Source organism: Apteryx rowi, unplaced genomic scaffold, assembly GCF_003343035.1.
Source record: "Apteryx rowi isolate R43461 unplaced genomic scaffold, aptRow1 scaffold_255, whole genome shotgun sequence".
Classification (NCBI taxonomy): Eukaryota; Metazoa; Chordata; class Aves; order Apterygiformes; family Apterygidae; genus Apteryx; species Apteryx rowi.
Window position 1 is genome coordinate 1,048,830 of NW_020448919.1, and position 21,463 is coordinate 1,070,292.

Genomic DNA, 21,463 nt, shown 5'->3' on the forward strand with positions numbered 1-21,463 from the left:
GCACTGGAACAGGTTGCCCAGAGAGGTTGTGGAGTCTCCTTCTCTGGAGATATTCAAAACCCGCCTGGACGCGATCCTGTGCAATGTGCTCTAGGTGACCCTGTTTGAGCAGGGGGGTTGGACTAGATGATCTCCAGAGGTCCCTTCCAACCTCAACCATTCTGTGATTCTGTGATTCTATCTATGTACCAAGTACACTCAACTTTAAATACTGTAAGATAAAAACCACACAATCTAAATCAGTTTTGTTTCGAGTCTCATAAATTTAAAGTCTCTAYTTGCTTTGCCTGTCTCATGAGTTTTCACATTTGGCACTGCCAGCATTTTATTACAGCAGGGGAAAAACAAAACAACCATTAGAGGTCCTGTTAAAAAAAAAATACTCTTGTCCATTCAGTTTGGTCTTACATTACAAAATCGTATGGGAATTGTTTGCATGCAATGTAGCAGAGGTAACATAGTAGCTAACATAGGAAGTATTTCTGCAACAGTAACATATGTATATGTTTGTTTATTACTCACCCTATCTTTATAAGCTGTTAGTTTATAGGCCACACAAAACACTTCTGCAGTTTATTACCAAGGTCATTCAAACTAGCATGGTACTACAGGGTCTCAGCTACACTTTAAGACAAAATTCCCAGCTTTACAAGAAGATATTTTCTCTAATGGTTTGCTTCTGCCAGTGCTTATTGCCAATGGTAAATATGAGGCCTGACAGAGTCAGGATTATCGTGCTGAAAAGTTAGGGCACTCCACTGGATTTAAAGCAAGTGTTTAAACTGATTCACTTCCGCTTTCCTCCCTAACAAATTTGAACAGCCTTTTCCCATAAAACCATGAATGAGGACTATAGTGAGCTGCATTCAGTGTTCCTTATTTGTCATAATTTCTATCAATCAAACCTATTTCACATGTGTGCCTTTTACTTTATTCTCCAAAATTTTCTAGCTCCACAGAAAACCGGCTTATGAGACACAACATTAGCCAACAGCAACTTAAAAGATGCATAGTTACTATACACTTCCTCTGGCTCAGAGATTGTTACTTTCCTATTAAATACTTCAAAAAGATTTCAGGAAGGCTATCTAAGTAGCAGTATCAATAAACATAGAACTAGCTTACCTACATTGCAGAAGTTTTATGATGATTACATGGTGTTTCTTAAAATAGATAATATACAGTGTGTTCTTAGTACTATTCAAAAACATTATCTAAACACCAGTACCATGTAATCATCTATGAACTACAGGTAATATTTTATCACATATGTAAAAATGGGGGAATGATCCTAAATGTACAACCAAATTTTACCCACTTAGCAAGTAATTACAGAAAACCATCAACAATTTGATTTGCACAGAAGCACAATGACAGATTTAACATTACAGTGGTGTTCTTATAAGGGATGCTGGAAAGCGACTGGGGCTTGAGGGAAAAAAAAGCAATAGTGTTTTGATACTAAATTAAAATTTTAATAGCAGAAAGATTTAGAGTGAGAATGATGCTGATAAGTCATTTAAACTGCACCATAACTGTTATTAATTTTTCAATTAGTCTTGGCTTATTGTTCTTCATAGTCACATATGATGATTCTAAAGACCTATGACTGATATTTGATTAGCATGGCATTTGAAAGAATACCTTGAAGGAATGTAGATAATGAAGAAAATGTGCCAGATGTTTAAATTCCAGGAGTTTTAAAAGCAGGACTAGATTGGTAAAGTCAGTATGTCGTCATAGGTTTAGTTTTCTGTTTTTTAAGTATTGGGCATAACCAAAACAACCTTTATCAAAAAAAAAATCCAAACACCTTAGTTAAAACAAAAACAATTTTATACCTGATTTCCAACAAATTTTCCCATTTTGGTAAAAACTTTAAGACAGACTCAATTTTAGCCATAGCACTTTAGCTTTTCAGCTAAATAGAATACCTAAACCTTCTCAGTTAAATAGCATTTAAGCCATAGCACATTAACTTCTCACTCTRTTCTAAATTTCAGTACAAAATTCTTCATATTTTAAACATTTGTTATTACTGGGATATCAGATATTAAAACAGCAGCTCCTTAATTTTAAGAATCAAACACACATATAGGACCAAGAAAACTTCAGCCCTCCAAAAAAAAAAACAAAAAAAAAACAAAAAAAACCCAACACATAAGACCACCAAGGCCAATACATTGTATTTTCTTTGGAAGGGAACTACAGGTCCATATTGAGTGCTGTAATTCACTCACTGAACAAAATCAAGATGCAACTGTGCACTGTTTTGCAAGCAATTTTACTACATGGAAAACTATCACTTGGAATGTTTGTTATATTTCAGAGTTTGGAGCAGATATGAGAAAAGAATAAGGTAACTATGAAATACTTTGACTCAGATGAAATGAATAAGTAAGAGAGAGGAGACTCTGATCTTACCCTCTCCACTCAGAAAAAAATATTTATTAAAGGAGGATGAAAATGGGGGCAGGTGGGTGGAGGTGAGTGAAGGAGAAATCATGTTTGGCATCTAAGTTAGCACAGAGTGTAGGCAATTGATTCACTGCCATTGCCACAAAGATTTATGAGTGTATCTAAAGGTACATGTGTGAGCAATCACATTTAATTATGGAACAAACTATGGAAATTACAAATACAAACATAAGTGCACTCCAGCCTTTGCAAATCAAGGAATAAAGAACTGGAAAATTTTTGGAAGGTATAAGATTAATAAAAAGAAGGATGGTAAGTTGAGCACTGCTGTCTCATGTGTATCTTTATCAATTTTTATGCTAGGGAAGAAAAAGTGACATAAGATACAATAAAATAATTAAGTCAGTGCAGCCAAAGTTAGCTCAACTCAGCCTACTATCCAGCCACATCAGATAAAGTGGACATGGTGATTTTACTGTATWGTGAGTCAGGAGACTAACAATTAGAAAAGCTTCTCTTCCACACATGAAGACATATTTTTGTCCTGAAGATGTATTTGCTCTAATTAAAAACAGTTCTCCTTATAATGCACATTTGTTGTGCTCCCCTATACTACACTTCAGTGGTATATTTTTATATGACTATACTGACTTTAAAGCTTGACATCATCTATAAAATATAAATAAAAACAGGAAGTAAATGTACTGTAGTCTTAGCATAATACCTAGGTACGGTACACTTTTATCAAGATTGTAACATGTACACGACAACCAACTCCTGAACAACTTACCAGTCTGCAATTGGAGTTTCTCCTCTACACTTATGAGAGCTGACTAGAACGTTTTGGGGACTGTGTAAAAATTGGCAGTTAACAAAAAGTCTTTTTGAAATATCAGATTGTATCCTGCTTTCCAACCAGCTCAAATAATTATACCGAATTTTATGAAACTATTTTCCATTTTAATTTTTTTTTTCCTGTGATCCTATAGTTTCTAAATTATTACTAATTTGTTAGAAACTAAAAAATACAATTACAAAAGATTATTTCATGGAAAGAAGRCTTAAAATTTTGAGTAATTTGAGTGGTTTACTCCATCTATAGGAGAATTCTCAGATATAAAGATCAGCTGACAGTTTTAAGTACACATTTAGTTTCTTGAATATAGTAATATAAATTTAAAAGGATCTATATATACACACACACATATAAAGGTGGAAACAACATCACCATATTCTACAGTTAGACCTAAATTAAGCAACAGTATCCAGATACAGAACAAAACATTAAAATAAAAGTATCTGACCTCAGGAAATTCCGGACTAAAATTATCTCTCCTTTAATTCCAGTGTATTAGCTATGAATAGGAATCAAGACAACAGTTGGTATATCGGATGCATTGATGTGATACACAGTCTGTTTAAAAAAATTTTTGGTTTAAAATCTATTTTAGGCTCTCTCAGAACAGAAAAATGTTATACAGTGTTCCTATTAAGACAGTTTCTGGCCACAGAATACACAGATTGCTGGAGCTGTGGGAACAGTTGCATGGCATTTTCTCCCTCTTTCCTCCTCCTCTCTCCTCTGCTGCTGTTTCTCTCTATCCCTTTTATCTTCTCCTTCAGCCACTTGCTATTTATAACTCAGCACTGACTGACAGGATTTAAACAAAAATTCAGTACAGTATCTAACCTTTCAATCTTGGTCTGAGGACAGAAACACTTCAGATACTTCAGAAAATCCTTCAGCAATTTCTTGTTCAGCAAAGTCAACATGGGAAAATAGCAAATGCAACTGAAAAGAGCTGCTCTAGTTACATAAGATATATACACATACATACATATGCGCACACACTCACACACACGCAGTTATTGCATTTAACCCCCATGCACATCAATATGCCCACTTAAAAATTAAAACTTCCAAAACTTGAAAACTGCGAAAAAAATCTGGAAACTGTGGCTGATGAGGTAGTCTCATTTCTTCCCTGGAGGTGCCCTTCTCTCTCTTCTAATTATAAAAGGAGTCCAGATAATTAGCTTAAATCAGTTACTTAACCTTTAAGCAGATCAAGTGAGATGCATCGAACCAGTCATCACAGACATTTTCCAAAGGATTGCTGCCTTCTTCAAGACGTTTTCTGCTCTAAGGCTATTTTTTCATGTTATGTTGCAAAGCAAAAAGAAAAYAGGCCATCACAGCAGAGTTAACAGCCCCACTGTTATCCTAAGTTATAGGTAAGTGCCCTATGCTAGCACTGCCACCAAAAAAAGGAAATCCTCTACCCTGCCTACTCCCAGCTGTTGATTCCTGTCGTCACACTACTTTCTCCCCTATGAAGAAACAAGCATTTGTGAAGCCAAGAGGTAAACCAGATCGAAAGACCAGTCAATCCAAGCAGTCCTCCGCCATAACATCTCCCCACTCAAGTGTTTGTCCAGATCACTTTCCTGATTCAATTCCCCATGCAGATCCCCAGTTCCTAATCCAGACACTCTGGAAGAGACTGTGCAGGGGACAAATACGCAACCTGGGTGATAGGAACACTGCTTTGGCTAGCAGTACCAAACTACACTGGTTTGAGCTGTTAACTTCAGCTGGAACTGGCATAATTTTTCCACTTGTAAGACCTTATTTCCAGCTGTTTATTCAAAGATTTTGACAGACTTTAACCTGCAGCTCAATTTTCCACTGTCCTAAAGCCTGTTTTTTGTCCACTTTAAAATTGTGCAGTCTCCTCTTCCAAGATTTGTAGCACCTTAAACTGACAGGAAAGTATGATTTGGAATGATAGGGAATAAAAAGAAAAACAGAGGGTGCCTCGGGTGCATACTTTATCATCTTCATCAAAATTTGCGCAATGAATAAGTTTTCAAACATTATAGTTCATGAATTTCCCGTGGAGTCTTTGGCAGATCTCTCCTCTAAAACCCCCAAAGGTTTAAGCAATAATCAACATGCTTCCACTGAAGCTGCTGAACAAGACTTTCTGTGCGGTATAGCTTAGGTCTACAGCAGGCTCTAAAATGACAGCAGTGAGATTTTTCTCTCTTGTACTCTCAGCGACTCCAGAGTGGACAGCTAAAAAGCAGAAAGCTGAGTGTAAAGGAATAGAAAACAGAAAGAGGCTCAAACATTCTGCCCTGAAAGGAAGATGAGAAAAAAAGGAAGGAAACTGGGAGAGGGAACAGAGCTAGAGTTTGCAACTGAAACTTGGATCTGAGAGAAAAGAGTGGGAGAAGTAGGGAAAGAATGCTGTGATTTGAAGCTAGTAGGGGAGAGGGGGGAGAGAGGAGAGAGAGGCTGAATGGGGACCAGGGTAGGGACTGAATTTGCAGAGACAAAGAGCCAAAGGAAAGCGAGAGAAGAGTTGTGACAGCTTGGTGCAGCTTAGTTGCCAGTTATTTGCAAGAAAAGGGGCAATTAAAGGCTAGAACGATGGGTAAGGGCAGGAAGGAAAAGGGAGAGATCATATCAAATCATGGTTCAAAGAAGATGAGAAACAAGTAGTAAAGAAAGCAGCATGGAACWGGAAGGGGAAGTACATTTAAAACACAGGAGCTACTGAAGAACATAGGCATRAAGGACAAGCCTAAAGCTACAGCTTGCTGTCCCTCTCAGCTTTTTTTTTTTTTCTTCCAGTATTACAGTTTACACAGCCATGCTCTTACGTAAAAATAATGCAATTTCAATAAACAACAACTTTATCCGTCTTTTCCAGGTACAGCTCTGCCACGGTCTGGAATGAAATAGAGCAATCATCCCCGAAGAGGATGGTGGAAACTTCTCACACTGAGCAGAGACAGCCTGGGTTTTTATTCCCTAGAATACTTTGAAGTCAGTAATGTGATCTGGCTAAAGCATTTCCATTTCAGAATGTCTGGACACAGGTTACAAAATAATTCTGATTTTATAAAAGGATATTGGATAGTAGGTAAGCAATATAAGAGTAGTTTTGCATGAAATTCAGTCATTTTAATGATTACCAAAACCACTGTTTTGTAATTCCATTTTTCTTTCAATATTACTACTCAGCTATCAGTGGAAGTTCTATGATAAGATAAGYAGCCAACTGAACACCTTAGTAAAGCTTTATGTCTTTACTTTAAATCCCCCAAGACTGCACTGTTACTCATAAAATGAAAGGGAAACCCCATTCAAATGAAATCAGTTAGCTAATGAATACACCCTACTATGCCTCAGAATAAGCTTTGAATTTTATAGCTTCCCTCATTAGGCAGTTCAAATGTTAAAAATATACAGTGATTATAAAAATATAAGTCTTTATAAGAGCATGTCCAAGAGACGGAGTTAGTCTATAAGCTAGGGACTGTATGATAAGGACTATAATTGAGATTTTGAGGAATTCACTGTACACATTATTTATAGAGGGGAAAAGATTTAAATCAAAGCTACCATTCTATATATAATTTTCACAGTTCTAATAAAGAATATGCTAAACAATAGCAGAATCCAATAGACTGGCACAAGCAGGGAACAAAAAAAATATTTAGAACCCGATGATTATCCAGAGAAAACTAACTTGAATTTTATTCAACATATCATTTGTTAGACAATATCTAAAAGAWGATCACATGGATTTACACATATGCACCTCAAGGGGGCCCTAACAAGATGCCCGAATTCCTCAGACAGAGCAGCACATGGTACTTCTCCAGTGACAGAGTGGAAAGATGTCCTAGAACCCTGAACAAAGAAAAAACACTGGGAAGCCTGCAAAAGTTCATATTCATACAACCCTTAGCTGAAAAGTTTCCCTTGATGGTAGGAGGAGAATAGCAGCTATGTTTGGGACTCAACTCCATCATCTTCCTCCTCTAAATATTCCTGAAAACCTTCCTATACTTTTCTATGGAGTAGGGCATCAAGAGCACAATAAGATTCCTATACTCAGCGTATGGCAGTTGTGTTCATCACATAGTATTTGGAATATGGAATTTCCTACAAACAAACTTTGCAATAAAGATTTCAGTCACCTTGAGCATTTCAGCAGAGGTCCAAATTTTGATCCTGGCCCATAGGAAAGCACTGCCCACAGCTGTCGAAACCACAGGCAGAAAGCAATTAAAAAGACAATGTGTAAGTAATAAATGACAAAAGGATGACCCTAAAAATAGCCTCTTACTGCTATCAGCATCTTGCCCAAATGACATCCAGAAAGCGGGGGGGGGGGGGCGTTGAATGCAGTCCATATGACTGGCCAAAACACTATATGCATTTGCATATGCTTAAAAAATAGGATGTAAAAATAAAGTAACATGAATATGTTCTTTCTTTAGTTTGGTCTTTGAGAGTTTCAGGACATATAGCCCAGATCCCAAAATAAGTAGTTAATTTTATTTTCTAACTGCTGAAAATAACTTTTGTGTCTATGTTATACATAAGACTCAAAGAGAATAGCAGAGAATATTAACTGTAGAAAAAGTCTTTACAGATTTTGCAGGTCACTTTTAAACCACAGAAGCTCTGTTGTACCCAAGCTGTCCTGACATGAAGTAGCTCAGAATCTACTAACTGTTCATGGTGTGTTCAAAAACAGACTAGACAAGTCCATGGACAAGAGGTCCATAAACAGATACTGAAGGGAAAAGGCAGGGATGTGTCCTCCGATACCCTTAATCCAACAGTGGATATTGGGAGAGTATGAGAGGAAAAAACTTCAGAAAGCGACCAAGGTCGTATGTTCTCCCTACATAAGGTGTGCTACTGACACTGTCAGAGGCAAAACACTAGTCTGACCTAGTAAGGCTTTTCTTATATTCTCATGCTTTAAGCTAGGTTTGTTGTGTATCTAAAACTTTGCAACTATAGGTAGGCTCCTAATAAGTATGTTTAGTCATATGCAACAGTTACATAACCAAGCTCTCACAAATCTTACCCTATAGTAACATCCTATTTTTAATAGGTATAAACAAGCATTACAAGTTTACTGGCATATTTCACAGATTACTTTGAGAACACAGTATCTCATCCCTCAAAAATCATTAAAGATGTTAAATATACAACTCGTGGTTTATAACTCAGAAGATAGCTAGTCCCATTAAATCTCTCACTGTGCACATGTGGCAGGCAGAAAAACACATTCAGAGCATAATGAACACAGAGGTTAAATAATCATACATCATCTTGAAACAGGCCTCTCTGAGAACAGCTTTTATGTGAATTTTGAGGAAGCAGTAATAATTTGAAGTGCTCTCCCTCATCCAATTCTTCAATATAAATGTGGGCAGTTCTTTAAAAGAGACACTTTAATCATACTCATGTCTGGCATGTTACTCTCCAAGCAAGCAACACTTTGAAAGTAAATAAGTGGAATTACTAGGGAAGAGAGACCAAAACATCATCATTTCCCTATATGTATCAATGCTGTCCCACATCTGGAATACTGTGTGCTGTCCTGGCTCTCCCTTCTCCTTGCTTCAGTCTCAAAGAGAAGAACTAAGAAAGGTAAGCAGATTGATCAAAGGTAAATAACAGTTTCAATACAAAAAATGGGCTAAATAAACTAAGGATCTTTAGCCTGGAAAAAAATCGTTGAGAAGGGAATTCAATAAAACCACAAGTGGCATGGAAAGGATTGGTGCCTGTCTTTTCCTGTGCAAGAGCAAAGGGAGTTTCACACAAAACTAGCAGGTGTCAGGCTCAGGACAAACAGAAGGAATGGTTCTTTGTGCGTGCACACGCGTGTGTTTGCAAGCAGAACATCCACTACAGCCAAACTTCTTGATACAGACGGGTGTTGATGCCTGAAAAGCTTCTCTGGGTTCAAAAAGCACCTGGATAGTTCATAGAAGAAAAGTCACCTGAAGGCTATTAAATAAAATAAAGCAACCCCCACCCCCCCAGCCCCAATTCCTCATTTAAGGCTCAGAAGTCCACGAGCTGCTCTGCTGCCAACAGCCTGCAAGCATGTAGTGACACTTTCTATTTCTTGTACTCAGGAGGAGGTTGTCAAGGAGGTCCTGTAATTTGGCAGAGCCTTGGATGGTAAGGGCATAAATAAAAAGGAAAGAGAAACAGTGCAGCCAAAAACTAACTAAGAGGTACTGGAAGAGCCAGAAGAGTGGCTGCAGCCAGGTGCATGTTGCCATGGTTGCCCACTCACTACAGAAACCATGAGCCAGTGGACCCTGTTAACACCCCCGTGCCTGCTCTTCTGTGAATTTTCCAACTTAAGTCTCCATTGGCTATGAAACTAGCACCAGGTACCTACTCACACACCTGCATTTCAGGGTTTCTCCTAAACTTAGACTATGGGATACAAGGTTGAAGAAATGAAGCAACTGGAGTATAAATCTGCAGAGCGGTTTCCATGGGATGGTTTGGAGACAAATCAGCGGGATGTTGTGCAGCCTGCACAAGTGACGCACAGGGGTCGGGCGGGAAAGTTCACAGGTCAGAGGTCTGAGAAGGAACTGAGGTCAGCATTCAGTGGGTGCTGTCCTCCTGCAGGATATGCCCACAGCTAAAAGGCAGCCTTCACCTGCGGCAAACTGGGAGGGGGGAACGTGGCAGATAGTTGCTCTTCATGAGGTCTCCAACAATAAAAGCACTCTCCAAGTCACCCTCTGCCACATCTGGGGCACAAGTGGGATTAGAGGCTCTGCAGCAGGAGCTGCACAAGAAGATCCCTATCTGCAGGATATTGTTGGAAATGGTATAGAGGGCAAACCAAGTGTTTGGTCTGACCAGGTACAGCAATTTTTCTACTCTTATGTTACTTCAATATTCAAAACAAATATCATAAGCTTACTAATCGTGGAGTAAAGCAGCTACTTAAAGGATCAAGAGAAAAATACAGATCTTCCATCTGTCATGAGAGATCAGGATTTGAAAAATTCATTATTTCTCTGAAATCTTTGGCTATGCTAAGATATTCAAAGAGGTTGGTTGCTACAAAGAGCCTTTTTATGCTGTTAAACCAGATTAATAATGACTATTCAACTTGGGGCTTGCCTAACTCTTTAGTTCTGCCTGTTGCATGGAGGGGAAAAACAAACAGACAAACAAAACCCAACAGCTTAATTCTTCCTTCCTTTGAAGAATGGTCCTCTAAAAATCCTTCACTGTTCCTTCCTTTCTCACCCCACCTACTTTCCGCTGCAAGATCAGAGTTCAATGTACTTCTACTGCCTTATCAGTCTGTCCACAGGTACTTGGGAGAAGAAAGGACTCAGAACTCCTCTAGAGCTCTTTACTCTTTTCATTTGTTTTTAGTGATTTGATCACTTGCTAGCCCAGTCATCTGAAGAAGGAAAGAAGAAACAGAGTTCTCATTAATCTTAACAAAGATCCTGATCATTTTGACAGCTGATGATCAGGGAGAAACAGGCAGCTATTACTGGGCAAGAAATATAAAGCATTTTTTCACTCATTGTTATCCATGCCTTTTAGTCGTACAGGCTACATTACTCAAGTGGTCTGGTCTCGAGAGACATAGCTTTATAACTCAATTTGCCGTTTTAAGGCAGCTTAATCTCATTTTGAGTTCAGACTGTTTACCAAGCCCACCTACCTCAGAGTAGGCACTGCGAGTCCCCTCCTAAAAGGAACTCCAGACCATCTTGCGTGCCCAACATTAATAATGTGGCATTCCCGAGAGGCAGGAGGCATCACATCGAGCCTGCCAGGAGCTGACCAGCTGCCGGGCTTTGCTGAGCAGCAAAGAGAGCCCACACCTTTCTGAACTGTACATTCAACAGAGCACACTCTTGTGTCATGGGTACACCTGGGAACACAAGGCAGAGGTCACTTAAACTCAGCGCTACTAACACTCCAGCAAACAATAAGGAGACCTTCAGAGAATTTGGTTTTGACCTTCTTCTCTATTGGCTTTTGCTACCTGACACTTTAGATAAAACCTCCATGAAAGGCCATGAAACTTCAGAAAGGAGACAGGACAATATCCAAAATACTCAGTCATGTCAGCGGAAGATTTAAAGGCTGCTAATGTTCTCCAAAAAGCTGTACCCTGCACAACAGGATTCTTGGTATTTTTAAATGAAGCTGATGTTTGGTTCTTCTCTAGCCAGCCAGAAACACACCCAAGTGGAAATACAAAATAAGAGTCCATGGTTATCTTCCTTCCTGGAAAAACACTTTATGTTTAGTGAAGCTACCAAGATTCAAGAGTAAAAGCCTGATGATTATGTACAAGATTATCTTGTTTCCTCCAAATCACAGAATATTTAAATATTAATGATATAAAGGAAAATAAAAAATGAATTCCTTACTGCAAAGAGAAATTGAAATCTTGACAAGAGTGCCTTGACATACATGAATAAAATGAAACACAAAGTGAACAGTCACGTTCATACCACAGCAGCACACTGCCTCTGTTACGCAAGATTTGCTGGGGAGGGGGTGGGGTAGGGAGGAAGTTGTAGGCTCTGCTTTAATTTGGAAACATCTGTCCAGAGGCAAGAGACAAATGTCAATGAGACGCTAGCTCACAAGTATTTCTTAGTTTCCTCAGGCAGTTAATTACACTTTGAATCTAACCATAGGTAGCAATTCTATAAAAAATGATATATTTAGTCTGCATCAAGGAGTCTTGGTACTATTACATTTACATGCAATTTGAGTTTCTATCAAGTGTATCAGCTGCCAGATACAAACAAATGTAACTGAAGTGATTGATGTTACATATTTTTCCTCTTCTGCATTATGTCAAAAAGTAAATTCTACCCCTCCCAGCTCCCCACAAGAAATAGGAGTGTTGTTCTCTAAATAATAGTGAGAATGCAAACAGAGATTTTGTCATCAGTATTGCATCAAATAACAAACTATCCTGTAGCACAAAATACAAATGCTTTCTTTGACTTACAGTGAAACCTAATTTGGTGGTATCATCCTTGTCTCCAGTTTACAACAGCCACAAAGCTGTCACATAGTTTGCAATAGTTAATGACCATTAGTCAGCAAGAATGACAGGTCAAGACTGTGTTGAATTTACAGAGTTCCAAAGGAAAAAAATTTCAAAGAAATATTGAGAACTTAAATAATATATATGACATGCAAGTGGCAAGAAGTGCTACAAAAAAAAAAAAAAARAGAGGGAGAGAGAGAAAGAAAGAAAGAAAGGAAAAAACATGCCTGAACAACCTTTTTTCTTTTAAGTTTCCTTCAGTTCCAAAGCTTTTCTTACATTTTGAACTACTTGGAAATTTTTCATCCAGGTTAAGTTTCTTTCATTTGTATATAGCACAAGTTGAGACCACCTACACAGACAATTCCTGGAGCTCAACTCCTGGAGCTTTCTTAGAGCATTGCACTTAAGTGTAAATCTAAGTCCACAGATCCCACTCTTGATTTATATGAGCTCCTTGAACAGGAGAACAGGTTCACAGCGTTGTCCATTTGAGCCTGCTCAGGTCTCAGAGGGGCCCATGAAGGGGATCTCAGGCACACTGCACTCAGACTGCTTCATCAGCAAGAGTCCCATAAGATCACAATCCCAATTAGCAGAGCAGGACACAAATCTCAGAACATTTGCAAACAGCTCATCTCCAACAACAACTACCAATTTTTCTTCACACGACTGTTTATATGGATCCCATACTTAGAGGGTAATGAGCATTAGACACCTATCTCGAAAGGGATGAATGGATCTTACTTGAATAAGAATTATAATACAACCCTCCAAAATTAACATTTGATCTGGAAGTAATAAATACTTCAATCTCTACAGTTGCTGCTATTTGTTTTTCTAATGATAAGGTTTCCTGAGCAGACTTCAGAGGTTACTTACCAGATGCATCCCTCTTAGCCAAATTGAAAAAAAAACACCAAAAAACAAATGCAAAACAAAAACCCCTACTTCATTTTCTAGGCAAACATGAATAAATAGAGAGCAGCTAATGTGTGAAGTTTCATTTGGCTGGTTTCCCCTTTTGGTTCTTTAAATATTTTTCACTGTTGAGGCATCTATTTTCTGGACAGCTGGAGCAGTCCACCTAAATACACTTGGCCTGCTGAATTTGCATTAGGAGAAAGCTGAAGGACAGCAAGACTGTTTTTACTTCTCCTGATTGACCTCCAATAGCCTATCTCCTTTTTCTGACATTCTTTATAACAAGTCCTGAAATTTTTCACTCTGGCAGTTGTGGGGGCTGAGGGGGCTACAACCGCCTTTGGAAAAAATGAGGATATAGCCAAACACTAGCATTGTTCTACAAAACACTCCTCTCAGCTGTATTCCTTTGCCCCTTGTGAACTGAGAATAATCCTGGGATAAGAAGAATCAAAGAGTGAAACCATCTGATAGTATAAAGGATTTTGCTTTTGGACACACAGATGACATCAGATTCCTGTAATACCTGTTGTTTCACAATGCAGCCACAAGCAAGTTGGAGTAACACAGGGGATGCCACATCTGTGATACCAGAGAAAAATACCAATGCTCCCTGCCCCCAAGAGCCTTCTGGTGTCCTCCAAGAACTTTCTAAGCTCTTTGCCAGTATTTTTTCCTTGCCCAGGATAAAACACCCTACTCTTTTCTATGAGGAACATGCTGTAAAACACCTCAAACAGATTTTAAGCTGCATTCCCGAGATCAGCACCTCAGGTTATTTGGAAATTGCCAGGATTGGATGGTACACAGAGTAGGCCAAGCCATATGTAAACAGTATGGAACACTACAGGGAGCAGGGTGACTGCAATATCATGTAATTAATGTAACTAACTTACACAATTAATCATTTTACATTGAAGTTAACCACAATCAGAATTCCCAAAATTTTGTATAGGAAAAGAAGATGCATTGCCTCAGCAAGTAAGTCCAGGAACCCAAACACAGAAGTCACGCTCCTCATGGAAGAGTATTGTGTAGTCACAATCTACAAGCTACACTTTCCCTTTGCCCCAYGAAAACTTTCCAAAAGTGTTTTCCTGTACTTTTTTTCCCTCTTAAATAACTCCATTCCTCTTSACTAGAGTGCTAAATAGGAGGATCTTCACAAAATACTCATTCATTCCACTGGCAACTGCAGTCTTCAAATATTTGTAAGGAGTTAGAGCCATCTTAGACAAATCAGAGGAAATTTCAAAAGAAAAAAAGTGCATAAAGAGCTAGAGAAATTAACTTATAATGATTATAGTGAAAGAGTAAATGACTTACAGTTTAGCTATTTCCTAACTAAAATCTGAAATGCAGCAAAGGGGAAAAATACAACAAAACATAAATATTAAGTCATCAGAGAAAATTTTGGTGCCAGGCAAACACAAAATAACTTCTTAATACTAGGAAAACAAGTTGTCAAACTCATACAAAGTAAGAATTCAACAAACAACACTCCTCCCCGCCTTCCAAGCTATCATGCTGTAATTTAAAATTATGTTGCAATTCATGCAGCCAATAGTGCTTTTGAAGCAGAAGCATATATGCTTGGAAGAGAATTTGGTACTACATATCACTGAGGTCAAAAGCAGGGTAGAATTAAAAAAAAAAGTATTAAATGTTTATAATAGATAATGAACACAGTTGTACTTACCCTACTCACTAAACAAAATTCAAGACTTTACCAAACACCAAAAATCTTAAGGAGCAACTTAAGACTTTGAAAGTGCTTACATCTTTCAAAAAACAACCTTTCTTCGAATTTCTTATAATTCATTCTACAAACAGCTGTAGCACATTTTTTACATTAAACTAGGATATTAAACTTGATAGAATACCAGTCTGACTTCATATGKATCTCCTTTGCTCCAAGCATTTGGTTATAATGAATCACTGACCACATTCAAAAAAGCAGCAGCTGAACATGAGGTTCTAGACAGACTTCCTGTTCTGGATGCAGTGTATCAATGGAAGGTGATTATTACCACCACTACAACAGCTAAAAGAGCAAGTCCTCGTTTATTTTTACTCAAATGAGTGGACACATCCTTGAAGAACATGCATGAGTCCAAAACATTTAAAAAACGTATTTTTGAAGGGATGTTTATGTCAGCCTCTAAATACTGCAGTTAGTTAAAATAATCCCCAAAGCTTTTTTAGAACCTTCAGAAATGCAGCTATTTGTCAGCAGCAATCCTGTGAAATCCCCCACAGACATACAAGTGTGCTTACACAAGACACCCAGGAATGCACATACTTACACCAAGAGCTGGAAAGAGCCATGAGCTCTTAGAGCTTAACATTGTATGCTGCTCACACAAAAGGCCAGCAAAGGTTAACAATTTTGCTTGCAGAAATATTACTTAATTTAGTCTTCATAATGGGTCTTATTATATTACTTACACTCATCCAGTTATATTTGACACAAATCATTCATCTAGAAAGAGATGGCATGTGCGTGTGTTTTTGAAAAGAATACCTACATGTATAAAAAGGAAAGTTGCAACAGACAAAACTTAGTAATAGCAGAAAAATAACATTCACCCTACCTGCTCAGTTTAGCACTGCTTGATTACTGGGAATGAGGTTTATGCTAGAGCACGACTATTTTCTGGAGTGGAAAACCTAGCCTCATCTCTTACCAGTGCATGTAGCATCAAGACACAGAGTAAGGCACACTTCATAAACTTGGAGGTGGCCATTGAACTGGTGGGTTTGAGACTCTACAGCGAAAGGAAAAAAAATGCCGAGAAACTGACACTGCTGCTTTCCTCTGACTCCCACACTAGCAGCATTTAAAATCCATTAGCCATCAACCAGCAGCATTTTATGATTACATCAGATATTAAAAAAAAAAGTATCTCAGCTAAGATAGCATCTAAGATAAACGGAGCTCAAGAGCGTGCATTTTCATTGCAAAAACGAAATCACAGCACAAAGACTGTTCTGCAGTTTATTGCTGTCTGCATAAAGAGACCCCACTGTAGCTTTTAGGGATGAACTTTATAGCACGCAAATACATTCCCATTCTAATACAAAATGAAGAATTCTTGTATATTTATAGTTTAAAACCTCTTTAGCCACTGTGGAACAATTGACCAATACAGCTTTTGTATGGTCATGTAACCCTAAAGGTTTTACTACACAACAAAATGAACTACGGCAAACCCTCTTAGTTGTGCTGCTAGCTTCTTTCCTGTTATTGTTACCATAATAACCTATTCCTGCTATTGTTACCATATTACCATTAATTCAGCCTCGGTACATGCTGCTGTCACACCTTCATTTCAATAACCTAAAAATTTTAGTTCATGCCCTGAGTGCCTGCACAGTCCCTCCAGTTCATTTTGAAATTTTCAAAAAACAAACAAACAACATGGAATGACTTGGATTTTTTTGACCTCTTGTGTAGACAATGTATATGCTCACTGCATGTTCCCTATTCAGAAACTATGTAGAGAACAAGCCAGAGAGTAAATACATCACGAGAGTTTTTAAAATATTCACAGATAGTATAGGAATTAAAGTTTCAAGTCATTGATGTTACATATCTGCTCACCCTTCCTGATTAGAAGAGTTTCTGTTTAACCTTGTTACATTTATCTCTCCTGGGAAGAAAAGGAATGCTCCAAGTGTTTTGGAAAAGAAAAACCTAAAGATTATATCCTGGCATCTATGACAAATTCAGGTCAGTACCTTAAATCAGCAATTTTCTTTTCACTGAGTGATAGTTACCACAGATTTTTGAGAGGCTATAAGAGAATAATTTTGTTAGATGAATATCTCAAGAGAGCAAACAGGTGCACTCTGAAACACAAATCAGCGACAAAAAAGTAAAGAAGTTTTCAAATGTCACACACAGACACACAAGACATTGACATACTTGGGGGAAACTCACCTTCTTGACAGATATTACTGCAAATATAATGACTTGTACAGCATCTCCCCAGTGCTAGAGACAAGACCTCCCCATATGGCCTCATCAGACCAAAGTCATTATGTTCAGTAGGCTCATGGAAGCTGAGAGCATCAAGCCACTCCTCCAGCAGTTCTACACTGTATTGCTCAATCTTACCTTTTTAACATCACTGATTTGCAACCTGGACACCAGTCCACTCTTCTAGGCTCTAAATTGTGCACTTGAAAAAACAGTATTAAGAAAAAACTTGGCATTTAATTAAAAGAAAAAAAGAAAAAAAAAGGACTTTTCTTCCTGAGCCCCAATGAATGGTTTTCAGGTTGATATATGCAACCCACCTCTATTACTGCAGAGTTGAGCAAGAAATATTAACTTCTATCTCCCCCCTTCTGCCTCCCTTTCATAATACTCCCAAGAGCAGGTCTGATGCAAGCCTGTTGGCAGCTGCTGTTTTCTCTTGCTGCGGCTACTCAGCAGCTCCCCCACTGGGTGGCAGGGGAGGGAGCGCAGAGACGGGACTGCTGCACACCCAAGCGTGGGGACTCCAGGGAAAGGGGGCTGGGATTCCACTATTCCACCTTAACTTAAGGGAGAACTACAATAAGAGGTTGTCTTCCTCGCAAGGCCACCCAAGGAAAGAGACAACCAACGACCAATTATAATTCCCTGGTTTTCTGCCACAGCACAAGTTGCAACAGTCTGGCAGCTGCTCCATCTTCTACCAGCTGGCCAGGACCTGCAGGAAGCACAGAGCACTCCAGGCACTTCTCTGTGCCAAGGTGGCAGGGAGAGAAGCGTAAGTGCTGGCTGCGTGGGACTCTGCACTTTGGGGGAACTCCCTCATGAYGCAGGAAATCCTAAGGAGTTGGTTTACAAGCAGGTTTCATTCCCATTCCACTGGTCAGACAGTTCATCCCAAAACCATTAATTTGGGCCCTGTAATCTTATTAAATAATGAACTTTACCCTCAGGCTGAAAAGAACTGGGCACTCCTGCACAAGCTCATCAGTACCCACTTGCTGCAGCACATGCCCTTGCAAGAGCTATATATGAAGAACTACTACTATTTATTTATATCTGTAACACTTCCAAGTTGCTGCAAAATTCTAGGACATCTCTAGGATTAATATACAGCACTTACCTGCATAGAAATGTAGTAGTCATTATTTTCTGCTTAGCTTTTCCTCCTAAGCTGGAGGACCTCCAACTTCATCCACACTTTTAGGAATAAGTTTCTAAAGCAAAAGTTATTAAAGTAGGAGTAAAGAGGAATAAAAATATTGTATAAAAAGTTTTTCCCCAAAGTTGTAAGAACTGCACTTACGCATCAGTTTAATACACAGCAGTATGGCATATGTGGTGGAAGGTTAAAACGGGGAAACTGTAGCATCTATAAACACAAGAGAGCATGCATTTTTCATTTGATTTAAGAAAGTTCAAGCAGATGACTTTTTACTGACAGTATAATCACATTCTCCTTGAACTAATTACTTACAGTTTACTTATTTAATCCTTTCTAATTACTCCAGGCATTCTTCTCAACATTCTCTCATCCCAGGGACAAACATGCACAACACTCATTCACTCAAACAGTTCCAGAAAAAATCACCAGAGTAACTCACAACTAAGCCTGCTCAGATGCCGAATCTCGCACTACTACTCACCACTAGTCAGGCACACCAACATTTTTTTGTTAGCATAATTGCTTAACACATGCTACCCACTCACTTCCCAGTCACTTGACCTTTCTTCCTTCAGTTTGCTCACGGTTCCCCTTTTTCCAGGGAACACTTGCACTTCTACACAACGCACTACAGCGGCAGCTCCTAAGACTTTGAGGTTTCTTTAAGAAACAGGCTAACTGTCTACAGCATGTGCATGGAAACGTACAGCATCACTTAGGAGAGTATCTTTACTATCAGCTGTTCTCCCTCAGCAGTTTAAGTGTACAAAGTATGCACCATGCTCCAGTTTTGATTCTCTCTACCTTTTCAGCACAAGCTGTTCTGAGGGTTTACAATCCAAACACCAATTTCACTCAGGAAATAACTGGCTTACTATCATAGGTTGGAAAGAGTTGAGGTATTTTTTTATCCTTTACTAAGTTTTGCATTTTTATAAATAGTCTAAATGATAAGATAAAATGATTGACCAGCTGGATTGATTTTGTGTTTCTATTTTTAAATATTTAGATTTGCAAAATACTTGATAAGCATTTAAGCAGTATATCACTTACAGCATTAAGGATGTTAAAATATAAGCATTCAGGCTCTAATTGAAATGTTTGAAGAGGGAGTACAATATCTTCAGTAACCTTTTCTGTTCAGAATATTATTTGAAAAGCATGAATCTGTGGACTACACATGGTCTACAACAGCTTGAATATCCAAAATAACTACAGCTAATGCACACTATCAGAACCTGAGTCTGACTTCCCATTTAATTACAGTAAGGTCTCCCAAACTTTTATTCAGTAAAGCCAACAGCACAGGTATATTAAACTTATTTCATCAACCAGATTAAAAGTTCAGCTGATAATCTTCACTTATTTAGGTTTACAGTGATATTTTTAATTCACACATTTTGTACTTTTTTCCCCTGTACTTCAGTGAATAATGAATGAGCTGGGTCATGATCGCTTTTGACAAGCTGCAAATCTTAAGAACATCTAAATGAGGGTAAGACTTGTTATAGAACTCGGACATCAAAGGTCTTTCTAATAACATCACATGCTTACATAAGTATATACTGTGCATCCTTTCTATGCATCAGCATACTGGGAACTGCAAAACCACAAAGTTTGTTGAAAGGTACTTGAATTCTAAGTTATGACATTTCCAGCAGAAAGAAAAATTAATATACACTCGGAATTTGAGAATTTATGTAGAACCTTAACTGTGTGTCTGGACAGAGTTTTCAAATGCAAGTGTCAAGTTACACCTTCTGTAAACTCTGTCACGCAGCAGTAGGTCACTGCAAGTTCCAATAACTCCGAGAGACTTTTCAACAAATGGAAAGTCTCATTTTTTGTTGTCATCGTCCCCCACACGTTTCCCTCGCTACTTCATTCCTCTGCACAGCTGCTTCTCAAAGCGTTGCTCAGCCCGTCCTCCAGCAGCGCCCAGCTCTGCGCAGCCGAGCCCGCTGCGGGCACCGCGCGCAGCCGCCGGCCCTGCCGGGACCCCGCAGCTCTGCCCTCGCTGAAGCAGCCSCGAGTGCCGCCCCGACCCGCCCCCGGGGAGCGCTGCGGCCGCCAGCGCCAAGGCGGCACAGCCGGAGCTGCGGGGCGCTGCCGCCGGGGCCGCTGCCGCCGGGGCCGCTGCCGCCGGGGCCGCGGCCGCGACCTCTCGCCGGTCAGCCCAGCACCCGCCCGGACCGCGGCGGGAGCACAGCGCTCGGGCCGCCTCTGCCCATCAGGTGTATTGCGTTTCTTTGTAAACACACTTCTTCCCTCTGCAGCCTGCCTTCCAGCAACCCTGAAACCCGAGAAACTTTTTTTGTTTTGTTTTGTTTAAACAAACCTCTGCCCCCCAGCCCCGGATTTCTGAAGAGCCCCCATTTCAACAGGCTTCTCCCAAATATTTTCCTCGACGGGATTTCCAAGAAGCCCGTGCAAACGGACTCCCAGGCACACGCCCGCAGAAGGGAGCTCGCATCTGCTGCGGGGCACGGACGTACCTTTGCCTCCCCCGCGTCGGGCTCCTCCTCGTAGTAGCCCTGGCCGGACTCGTAGGCGGCGGCGGCGGCCGGCTGCCGGGGTCCCAGGAGCACGGCGCCGGCGGCCAGGCAGCACCCCAGCGAGAGCACCTCCAGCAAGTGCATGGTGCAAAGATGGCAGGGCGGGCGCGCAGCGGAGCCACGGGGCAGTTGGAGGAATGCAGGCGAAATTATGAGGCTCTTTCTCTTCCTCCCCCCGTCTGGTGCTGTCGTCTCCCCCCTCCCTCCCCTCGCAATATCCAAGGCAGTAAAATCCGTGGGATGGAGAAGATGCAGCAGCAGCAGCTTCTAGACGCCTGCAGGGGAGTTCCCAACTTTCCCAGCCGCTTTGCAAATTCTCACCAAAGTTGTTCGGAGTTTGCCAGGTAAAAAACCCACCAGGAAACCGGACATCCGAGGCTGCGCTCACTCAGGAGCAGGGGAGGTGGAAAGCGCAGAGAGGAGGAGGAGGAGGGAAGGGAAGGAGGGAGAGGCAGAGCGGGAGCGAGCGGACGCTCCCCCCGGGGAGCTCCGGTCTCCCCGCGCAGCGCGTGCTGCGCCGCGGCGGAGGCCG

At 40.0% G+C, this 21,463-nt stretch overlaps 1 protein-coding gene across 2 annotated transcripts in view; it reads right to left on the minus strand.

Annotated features, from left to right (window-relative positions):
* Positions 1-21,425, minus strand: part of VEGFC (vascular endothelial growth factor C) — an 80,505-nt gene extending 59,080 nt beyond the window's left edge. For both annotated transcript variants that reach the window (XM_026067241.1, XM_026067242.1), the window contains exon 1: positions 20,872-21,425. In XM_026067241.1, coding sequence (XP_025923026.1) covers positions 20,872-21,015 — 144 coding nt within the window. In that variant the 5' untranslated portion in view covers positions 21,016-21,425. The remainder of the gene's footprint in view (positions 1-20,871) is intronic.
* Positions 21,426-21,463: the final 38 nt, after the last annotated feature.